Below are 10843 nucleotides of genomic sequence, written 5' to 3'. Positions count from 1 at the left end.
GTTATAGATTAAAAATTAAATTACAACATCAATTTAAACGTTTAATAACACTACTATGTAAACGTTTTAAAACCTAGACCTACTAAATATATAACTGATAATGACGATGATTTTAAAATAATATATACCTTTCACTCATCTAATACGCTTCTAAATAAATATTTATAATGCTAACAACACAAATGTATCTCTAACTCGTATGTAGTCAAATTTGCTGTTTTTGAATATATAATAATAATTTTATATATAATTTTTAATCGAAAGATTAAATAATAACAGCTCGTAATAATAACTTTTTATTCATGTAATATTCCATTTAAAACAGTTACCCAAATATGAGTCTATAGAAAAAAGAAAATATTAAAAAATATATTGTGTATTTTATTCCTGTCCTTAATAATACTGAGTACCAAGGGCGCGGCGGGATCCTGTAAATGAATAATGATTTGTTTCAAAACAAAAAAATACTAGAAAAGTACTAGCACCACATTGAAAATAATGATTGAAATTTACTGTGTAGATAAGTCATACATTTTATAATAATATTATGTAGGCACTACATTTAGTAATCTACTTTCTCACCTCGATATATGAAAACCAGATCATGATGTAGAAATAATAATTAGTTGCTGAAAATAAAATAGAATCATTTTAAAAACGCATGCCTAAATAATATTACTTTTGCGCAAGGACTTTCATTCATTTTCAAAGACTGAATTTTAGAAATATAAATAAAATAAATTCGTTTAAAATAATATCAAAATCATATAATACACTTACAATAAGAGCGGTACAATATCCTCTTGTTTCATTGTGCCATAATATTTTGTTATACCTTCCACATGACCCATACCGACTACTGCTAGTACTCGGGGCGATTGAACTGCAATAATTTATAAATAAATTTCATTATTAAAATATTTAATTTTTTTTTGATTATAGGTAAAAAGGTAGGAAAAGGTATGTGTATTAAACAAAAAGAGTCCAAAAGGTGTTGAGTAGAAAAACTTAATTAAATTTAATTCTTCATACGCCCTCAATAAGAACAGATAAAGAAATAGTATTGCAGTTACTAAAGATTGCTTTTATACTTGTTGGTATAAGACATAAAAAATATATTTATTAATTAATTCTATGAGAATGAAATATTTAATATGTTCATTTCCTCGCTCTGATAACGAGGCAAAGTGAAATTCTGCTTCTCAAAATGCAATGCCTTGAGAATGCAGCGTAAAGTGGGGAACGGAAGTGTTTTAACTCTAGCTTCCCATGCTCCCTCTGTCTAACCTGCTAAGTGATGAATAAAGCGTGAAGCTACAAAAATCCTAATATCAGTATCCTACTTAATTAATATATTTTTATAAATTTGTATGTAAAATTCCAAACAAAATCTATTAAAAAATCTAAAGGCCACTTACCAGTACGGACACACTCTTGCAACGAAAACGCTAGACACCTATCACGCTCATCGACAAACACATGAAATATTTTTTTAAAAGCAGGAACTTCTTTAGTGATTTCTTCAAATTGTGCTTGTACGTAGTCTTTGCTTTTATACTTTTCCAATTGATCTTTGCTACAATTAATATAAGTAGGTATATTTAACATATTTCTTAAAGGGTGAAATATAAATTTACCTTTAGATTTGTTAAAAAACAAAAAATACTTTTTATAAACTTTTATAACTAAATACATTGCATTGCAAACATCAATTGTATAGAAGTAGGTATCTATATCAATATAGATAGATACTTCTATACAGTTGATGTTTGCAATGCAGTAAGAAGAACAGAATGTCTAAATCTCAATAATCTATATATATAAAAGGACTTGTCCTCACTGACTGAGGTAAGACGCACGCACAGCCGTAACCGCTGTGCGTAGAAACGTGACATTTGGACAGATGTTTACTTTCGTAATCTGGACATCCACTAAGAAGGGATTTTGAAAAATTTTAACCCTAAATGGGTGAAATAGGGGTTGAAAGTTAGTATGGATTTTTTTTTAAATCGGCACCGATTCTTATAAAATTTGAAATTTAGATTTTTAAAAGTATTTAATTGAACACGTGTTTCATCGTTTTCCAGAATTTACCCCCTAAGGGTGCAAATAAGGGGTTGAAAGTTTGTATGGAAAAATTAAATCGCCACCGATTTTTATAAAATTTGAAATTTAGAATCTTAAAAATATTTAATTGAACATGTGTTTCATGGTTTTCTAGAATTCACCCTCTAAGGGCTAATAAGGGGTTGAAAGTTTTTTTGGAAAAATCTTTAAAACGCCACCGATTTTTATAAAATTTGAAATTTAGAATCTTAAAAATATTTCATTGAACACATGTTTCATGGTTTATTAGAATTCACCCCTAAATACGTAAGCGAAGCTGCGCGCGTCCGCTAGTAGGGTATATATGCTCAACTGTAGGATTTAACCTAGTATGTAAAGGCCGACATAACGCAGCATGTGACTGAAGACGCGATGGTTGTTGGTTCAATTCCCACTGAGGGAAATGAATTATTTCATATTTTCTTTTCCTTACTCTGGTAACAACACAAAGAACGGCATTGAGATCCGCCACTCATCACGCAGTGTTTCGAAAATTCGGCGGAAAGTGGAGAATGTAGTATCTTCAGACAAGGTTCCCTCACCCTACCCTGCTGTAAACGGGTATCCCGTTAGCGTTAAGCTAAAAAAATAGTAGTATGTACATACTTTAATGGCTTAGGATTGGCTGTAGAGAGATGATACAGAACTTGACCCAGCTCCAGAACACTTAATGATTGAAAAGCTCTCGCTATTGTTATTTGTATTGGACGATCTCCTAAAAATAATTTGCAGCCGGGAATCTTTTTCATCTAAAGAAAAATACAATAAAATTCAATTTATTTATAAAGGTATAAATCATTTAAAATATCTGGAAAAGTTTATTAAAGAAAAAATGTGTAAAAGCGCCACACGTAAGATATTTCAAGTAAGTTTTACTTATCTATAATAATATGAAAATACCAAATTATCGCACCTCTTGATAGGCTCTTCTAAATTCCCCGCCGGGGGCTACCCCTAATTCCCTAGCGATATCAGCATACGTTTTTAATAACATAGCGTGGAGCATTCCAGACACAAGTCCTTGTCCTTTAACGGCCTGTCTAAAAGTTTTTTTTTTATTTAACTCACATTTCACATTTTAGGTACAATTTTTATGCTATTTACAAACAATTTTTACAATTTTTATGCTTTTTCCTTTGAACAAAAACACATTGAGAAACGTATCTTTCACCTTTAACATATAAGTAATGAAAATGATGACGAATCTCGATAGGTACCTAATTCCCCTATATCTTCTAGCAAGACTATTTGTTGGTAATGGTTTTTAATTTTTACTAAATCACTTAATTTTTATTCTTACACCTAACGTTGGTGAAAAGGTTTTACTTCCAAAATAGACTTAAATATCCTAAATACCTATTAATATTTTGAAAATAAAATAGATTTATATAAATATAGGTATAAATAAGGCTTACAAATAAACATTATATTAAAATGTTTAACATACCTTATTTTCTTTGCGTCAAAAGTTTTTGCATCCTCTAAGAATTTTTTATCATCTAATTCTAATAGAGATACTCTTTGACGACACAATTCGATTAATATTGCGTTTGGATTGAGTGATTTTACTATCTGACGAAAAATTATAAATCAAATATAAATAAGCAAGTGCCGTTCGCGAGAAATAAGCTGAAATTTGCATTTATGTATTTATATATAATGTAGGTGTAGAGTCAGCAGTCAATTGATATCTATTAGATAAACTTGATTTTTAAAAGTTTTTTTTCTGACTTTTCTGATCACTCACACAAACACAAAGCTCAGCGTAAGCCTCGCGAACTGTATGTACTTATATGACTATGTTTTGTCATTTTAAATAAGTATAAAATGTTCTATAATTAACAAAAATAGATTAAGTATATTAAAAATGTACATTTAATACTAATATTATGTTTGTACCTGAGAAACATCCTCTACAGATTGCTTACTAAAATGTACGGTTCCCAGTAACACAACTTTTGCCTTATTATCATTTTGTAATAAAACTGAGGACGATGGTAGATTAGCAACATCTCCGGCGGCTCGAGAAAAAATTGGCCATAGCACTACAAATTACACTTCATATAGATTTTTACAACGTAATTTAATAATTTACTATTAGTAGTAAAACAGAATATACGTGCCAGGTTTGTCTTTAAGCCTTATGTTTCTTCTTGGACTTAGAACTTTCTTAAGACATCTTAAGTATATCATATTTTACTAGTTAATTTACAACACAATAATTTAGCTTTAAATCTGTACATTGTTATAAAATTTTAATTTAAATTTAATTTAATAATTTATTTCATATCCAAATGTCATTTTGTAATAATAGTCTAATCTGTCTTAATTTATGGTATTTTATTGTAAGATGCCGGTGCTTAATGCAAAAATGAGCAGATACAAACCTCCTTTGTTATTTTTTTAAGGATAATATAAAACATATAATCTAAAAAATGTATAGATACGATATATACATATATAGAGACATGGAAGCGCCTGCACTTCTTTTACGAGAGTAGCATAATAAAGGGGAAAAATATTTCAAACCCATACCTAAAAAAAATAATTAAGATACGTTACGTACGATACGTACTGTTTAGACGTAGGATTTTTTTCATTTCACAATCTTCATCCACACTGTGGCATATGCAGCATAATAAAGTAATTATAGGTAGTATGCGAGCGAAGCCGCGAATGGTTCGCCAGTAGGAAATAGTTTTGCTTCCTTATTTTTTATATATTTAAATAAAACTCAATTAACTGTATACTCACATTATATGTTTATATTTACAACAATCATAAACTTTACGTCAGTATACATATAATAAAATGAAATTATATTTTTTTTATTCATAATATGAAATCCACAATTTTTTTCTTACATAATAACATAATATCATAACTTCTTGAAATGGAAACAATAAAATTGGAGCCTTTAATAACAGATTTAATAAAAGAGTTTCACACAATTTTTAAACATTATGTATAATAGCAGCATAAATATTCATAAATAAACAAGTTCGCTTAAAAGGCACTGGAAGCATATACTTATGTAGGAATTAACAAATTAAATTTGTATATAGGATCATTGATAGAGTAAACTAAAATAAGCTATTCGTTTTCCAATAGCTGCGGATTCGAGTCCCGCAAAATTATTTTTATATACATTTTATAAAATATTTTTTTGATCCTTAGTGTGGAAGAGGACTTTAAAAAATGGTAAAAATGACTTATTAATTTTTAATTAATATCATAATATCAAATAGCTTAATTCGAATCATATTTTGTATATTTGTACAGTATGTCTCTCTGTACATACACCATGACCTACTTATTAAATCGAATTTATTGATACCAACATTTATTTTATTAAGTAATTTTTTCTGCAATTAATTACACTATAATATACTTTTACTTTTAAAATTGAAAATAACCTTAATTATGAATGCAAAAGATGATTCAAAAAGAAAATGATTGTGACAAAGTGGAATTTTGGAAATAAATTAAATTCGTTAAAAATTTTAAATTACCTATTACAACATTATTTTTCACTTTATATCGAGCCGTATGGTGACCTAGGTTTAATAATTTTCTAGGATACATTTTTGCTATAAAAATATATGCCTCAATCTAATTTGCTAATTTTGTTGTAGATCAGCGAAGTCTTTATTAGTGCCATTATATGATAAATCAGTCCTTCCGATTTCTGGAAATAAAAATGTCTTTTAAATTAATTCAAAAGGCAATCAAGGCTAAAGCCCAGTTGAGCTTCCCACTCAACACGCAATGCCTCAAAAAATTCGGCGGAAAGTGTTCGCGTCTGTAAACATTATCACCTTCACATCACCCCACTCGGAAGATGAATTATTTTCATTTCGCTCGCTCTGGTAACAAGACTTTTACGAACAAAGGGGCGAAGCTTGACACTATGATATTCCTACGTACACTCAGCTATATGCAAGATACAGCGTGATAATACCTAAATTTATAATTATACATATCTTAATTAGTGCTTAATTTATAAAATGTATAAATACCTGTAAAAACATGAATTCATCATATTCAAGGCAACCAGCGTTTCGGAGTAAAACGGTACAACGCGTACAAAAACGCACTGACTGCGGCCGCGCGCGCCGACACCCGCAACACGCGCGTCGACAGCGACGGCGCTGGGATCCTGGCAAAAAAGAACGTGTATAATATGCAATATGAAGAGTTCGGCTTTACTTTGTATCATGTATCATATAGTAAATGACACTCGACGCCGCGTCCGACTGTACTTTAGGGTTTATGATCGTTCCTGTGATGGTATTTAAGATATGCGCATATAATTCTGCGCATACCTGCGAAACATCGTAACACGTTTGATGGACTATACAGTACGCTCAATAATATAATATTTATATTTTGCATAAGCAGAACAAAATATATTGAGAAGCACATACTGAAGCAATGGCGATATATCATGTGGTTCCATCTTGCCCCAGTGCTCCACGATGCCGGACACATGACCTATGCCCACCACACCGACTATCCGACATGGCTCGCGACCTACAAAATCCCACAAATATATTATTAAAATTGGTTAAGTGTATATTATTGAGGCTAGTCGTGGCGCAGGGGTAAAAACGTGCGATTGTAAACGCGACAGGTTGTGGGTGCGGTTCCCGCTCGAGGATATGAAATATTTAATAAATATAATAATAATCAATAATTTTCATTTCCTCACTCCAGTCATGAGGCAAATCGAGACGTTGAGTTATGCCACTCAACATGCAATGCCTCCAGACATTGAAGTGAAGTACGGAAGTGTCTTAATAGGAACAGAGTGTCTTTACACTATTATCCCTCAGGTTCGTGCGGAACGCACCGCGCATAGCACCTGGGATGCTGGGAAACAGGGTAACCACAAAAAATATTTTCATATTTTGATTATATTATTCCACACTTGGAAAAGAAAAATTCTTTTTAGAAAACATATGAAATATATACTTACGTGACTGCATGGCGGCAATTTGCAACGAGTGGCATAGGAACATATCTCGCTCGACTACAAAAACTTGTTTCAATGGCGGAAACTCCTCCGCCATTTCTTCTAGCATGTCCTCAAGCATCTTCTTCTGCTTACACCGCTCTACTTCTTCTAGACTGTAATTGTTATAATTTTTAGCTTCACGCTATATCGTAAACATAGCAAGTTAGACAGTGGGAATTTGGAAACCTAGAACACTCCATTACCATTAAGACACTTACGTCAAGAAATTCCCCACTTTCCGCCTATCCTCAACGCCGCGCTATGCCTCGTTACGAGGTAGGTCTCGAGGCCACATAAGACCGTTATGATGCAACGGCACAACGTTTGACTGCAAGCGCGTAGGTAATGGGTAACGCTTGGAGAATTCAATTATTTTAATTTTATCACACTGGTACCAAAACAAAACTCGGCGTTGATCTTCGCCATTCATCACGCAATGTATCCAAAAGTGGAGAATGGAGTGGCTCGACACTCGGTTCCCTCTGCCTACCCTGCTACATGCAGTATACAATATGAAATAAAAAAAATATTTAGTACACATATTTTGAAACTCACCTGATATTCTGATTTGACGTAAGTAAATGCCATATGAAGCGTATAGTTTGACCCCACGTGAGAGATGATATAGCTCTTTGTAAAGTTATGTTAATTGACCGATCTCCTAATTGTACTATGCAATTTGGAATCTTCTTGGCCTGCAATAAAAACATATATTTTTTGTAGCTTCACCTTTATCCCGCATATCGCAGATTAGACAGAATCAATCTATATGTACACACAGCAGTATTAATAAGGAAAAATATATTTTTTTTATTTACCTAAGCATGACAAAAAAAATTTAATATGTACAATATAAAAATTTAATATGTACACAAAATTATCAATGTGGTAAAAAACACTAGGACTATCAATTATTTTGTCACATATCTGTCCAATACTTAATTTTCAGCAAAAAAGCTAATGAGATAAATATAATAAAACATAAAATATAACTACCTCAGCCATAGCTCGCCTGAACTCCCCACCAGGGGCCATACCAAGTTCTCTTGTTATATGAGCTGTCATATTTAATAATAGAATGTACATGAGACCATTGAAAACACCATTCTGTGCCATAGTTGCCCTAAAAAAGATAAAATAGTAATCTAATAGTATTAAGTAAATCTTTTTTTAAATCATAGTATTCTAAAGTGTTATTCCAGACTATAGATAGAAAATTACTTTAGAAAATGTATATAAGCCATAAGCCATCGCTGCTATATTTTGTACAGTCGGGCAGTATCTCCCTGAGTCACAATGTTCTTACTTTTTAACATTTTAAATACCAAACCATCTTTTGGGACATACAATAATTTCAATAGACATGCAAAATAAAGTAAATGTTTTAAACATATAACATACCTTATCTTTGCTATATTTATGTTCTTAGCCTCTCTTAATATAATTTCTTCATCAAGTAACAATATGTTAGTTCGTTGTTCGCACAATTCAACCATTACCAAGTGCGGAGACACTTTTTGTATCACCTGAAATATATTTTCATTAAATTAAATAATTTATTAAATGTAAATGTAATTATTTTTTATTACCTTAGATACATCTTCCTGGGATTCCAAGCTAAAATGAGCAGTGCCTATCAAATAAACTTTTCCTCCATCGGGGGCATCCAAAATAGTTACTGTACTTGGCAATGTGTCATCTAACTCTTGATCTTTAGCAATATTCTCATTTTGCTTTTCACCTGATAAAGAAAAATAGATAATATGTATATGTATTTAGAAAATGTAAAAACAGTTATGCAGTGTTTGGAAAATATTAATAAAATCTATACTAATTAACATTGTATAGTTATTTTACTTTAAACATGATATAACGGCACTGCATTATTTATGGTCAATACAAAAATACAATACACAGTACAAACATTAATATATACTTACATATACTAAAATTATATGAAGAAATTGTTTTTCAGAAGGTTGTCACAAGTGCAAGTTCAAATGGAAAAATTGGGGGAAGGATATATCCTTCCTCTAATTTTTATTTAAAGACTAGTCATACAAAGGTATTAATTATTTATGGAAATCATTTTAATGTTATCATTGTAATATAAGTCATACCACAGTAATGAAGCAAAAGATAAAAGCTATTCTTATATACTGATAAACTGTAAGGTGACTGACATACTCAGAGAAATTTTTAACTATAATTAATCAATAAAAAATGTATATTGTTTTTTGAAGACTGTAGGTTACTTTTTAGCACAATAAAATTTTGGGAAAGTTAAAAAAACATGCAGGCGAATCCACAAGCACAATGTCAGTTACATAAATATAATTATATGAAAAATAAATTCTAATTGCAAAATACATATAAGCCAATAATAACTTTGTAGTTATGCCTGTTACTATATGCAAGTTGCTTACCTTCAACATTACTTTCTGGAATAGTATCTATTATAACATCCTCTGATACAGTAGCCTTTGTGGGATATGGAGTTGAGGTAATAAAATTAGGTTTGCCTGAAATCAAATAAAAATGTATATAATCATTATTATTATACATATAACAAACAAAAATCAATTATTCACTTTTTTTGACATTTCTTCTTTTCACCATTTGTATATAATTATCTTATATTGAAATATATGTAAAATTTTCTTTACACTACCAATATGTCTAACACAATTGAGTGAAGCCTTATTGATAGGTATTGCTTAGTAATAACAAGTTGGCATAGCTAATTAGATTAATAAAATGTACATTTTGCTTCAATCTTTACTTTAAGATCAATATCTGATTCAAAGTTTTATTCTTACAAGTAGTCATAGACATTTAAATAAAAGGAATAATATTATTTGTTTGATAATATTTTCAAAGGCAAAATTCAGCATTTAGTTCCACCAATCAACATACCACACAGTAATATCTCGAAAATTAGGCAGAAATGCGGAACGTTTTTTAAGAGGTTACTATATGCTACATACAGATATACTTTACCACTATCATTTGTAGTAGTTTGACTCATATTTTTATGTGCATCACCACCTCCATCTTCAGCCTTTAAAAACATTTGGCATTCATTTAATATTTCACAATTAACCAATGAAGGTTTTGGAGGTTTGTTGACAAGCAGCTGTTCTCTTTCTGCATCAGAATCCATATTTCTGTTGACTGTAGATAAAGTACATTTTAACTATTTGTTTTGTATATTTACGATATGTCATCTATTTACTATTGGGACCTTCCAGTAAGGTTAATTAGCCTTTCATCTAAAAACATTGTGTGCCTACGTGGATAAAATCAGTTATTCAAATTACTTATCGCTAATATATTAACGTATTTCTCAAGAGATTTAGACATACATGGTCTGAAATTATGTTAACTTAGATTTCTCTTAACATTACAGTAAAATTAAAGCAGAAATTTAATGTAATTTCATCTTAAAATAATAAGAAACTTAATACAATAAATAATATTATTATCGTTGTGTTCGGGGGTATAATATATATATAAGCAAGCATACCAAGGAATATAATTGGGATTAGTAATCTGATATGTCTCGGCAGTAAATTTGATTTTCCCCTTATTTATTATAAGTACTAAAAGAAATAAATATCACATTCAAATCGACAAAGCTATAGGACAAATGACTTTAGAAATATTTTATTTTTACTCTATGAAAACTAGACAATTGACAATATTCTCATTAAAGTTACA

General features: G+C 30.5%; 2 protein-coding genes across 5 annotated transcripts; both read right to left on the bottom strand.

The window, feature by feature from the left end:
- Window positions 1-283: 283 nt before the first annotated feature.
- On the bottom strand, window positions 284-4155 carry LOC146532564 (traB domain-containing protein-like; the record flags this gene model as incomplete). Its single annotated transcript, XM_085196243.1, has 7 exons — window positions 284-428; window positions 781-883; window positions 1419-1576; window positions 2713-2855; window positions 3020-3146; window positions 3554-3678; window positions 4006-4155. Coding segments are annotated over 7 exons (909 nt in total), but the record flags the coding sequence as incomplete, so codon positions are not given.
- Window positions 4156-4844: 689 nt separating this feature from the next.
- Window positions 4845-10809, bottom strand: LOC146532563 (traB domain-containing protein-like). 4 transcript variants are annotated; one of them, XM_085195507.1, is made up of 11 exons: window positions 10650-10809; window positions 10124-10297; window positions 9550-9645; window positions 8713-8864; window positions 8525-8649; window positions 8120-8246; window positions 7679-7818; window positions 7085-7236; window positions 6534-6639; window positions 6126-6265; window positions 4845-5794 (listed from the first exon to the last, which is right to left on the bottom strand). In XM_085195507.1, exons 2-10 carry the CDS (start codon window positions 10284-10286, stop codon window positions 6151-6153), a joined length of 1176 nt encoding a protein of 391 aa, XP_085051633.1. In that variant the 5' UTR covers window positions 10287-10297; window positions 10650-10809; the 3' UTR covers window positions 4845-5794; window positions 6126-6150. The 4 variants fall into 4 exon arrangements, with proteins under 4 accessions (XP_085051633.1, XP_085051634.1, XP_085051636.1 ...); XM_085195508.1 differs by having other exon boundaries at window positions 8713-8850; window positions 9551-9645; XM_085195510.1 differs by lacking the exons at window positions 10124-10297; window positions 10650-10809 and adding an exon at window positions 9715-9859 and having other exon boundaries at window positions 8713-8850; window positions 9551-9645.
- Between the last annotated feature and the right edge of the window lie 34 nt (window positions 10810-10843).

This window comes from Heliconius melpomene, chromosome 13 (assembly GCF_056956725.1).
Source record: "Heliconius melpomene rosina isolate 202511_hmr_F chromosome 13, ASM5695672v1, whole genome shotgun sequence".
Taxonomy (NCBI): domain Eukaryota; kingdom Metazoa; phylum Arthropoda; class Insecta; order Lepidoptera; family Nymphalidae; genus Heliconius; species Heliconius melpomene.
The sequence above is the reverse complement of the archived record's forward strand: the minus strand, read 5'-3'. Positions and strand labels throughout refer to the sequence as shown.

Bases quoted from the DNA above. Each gene is read 5' to 3' on its own strand.
- LOC146532563 (XM_085195507.1), bottom strand. From the start codon at position 10,286: ATGGATTCTGATGCAGAAAGAGAACAGCTGCTTGTCAACAAACCTCCA. The intron at 8,247-8,524 runs GTATGTTATATG...TATCTTTTTTAG, and splicing joins ATAAATATAGCAAAGATAAG to GGCAACTATGGCACAGAATG. The intron at 7,237-7,678 runs GTGAGTTTCAAA...TAACAATTACAG, and splicing joins ACGTCAAATCAGAATATCAG to TCTAGAAGAAGTAGAGCGGT.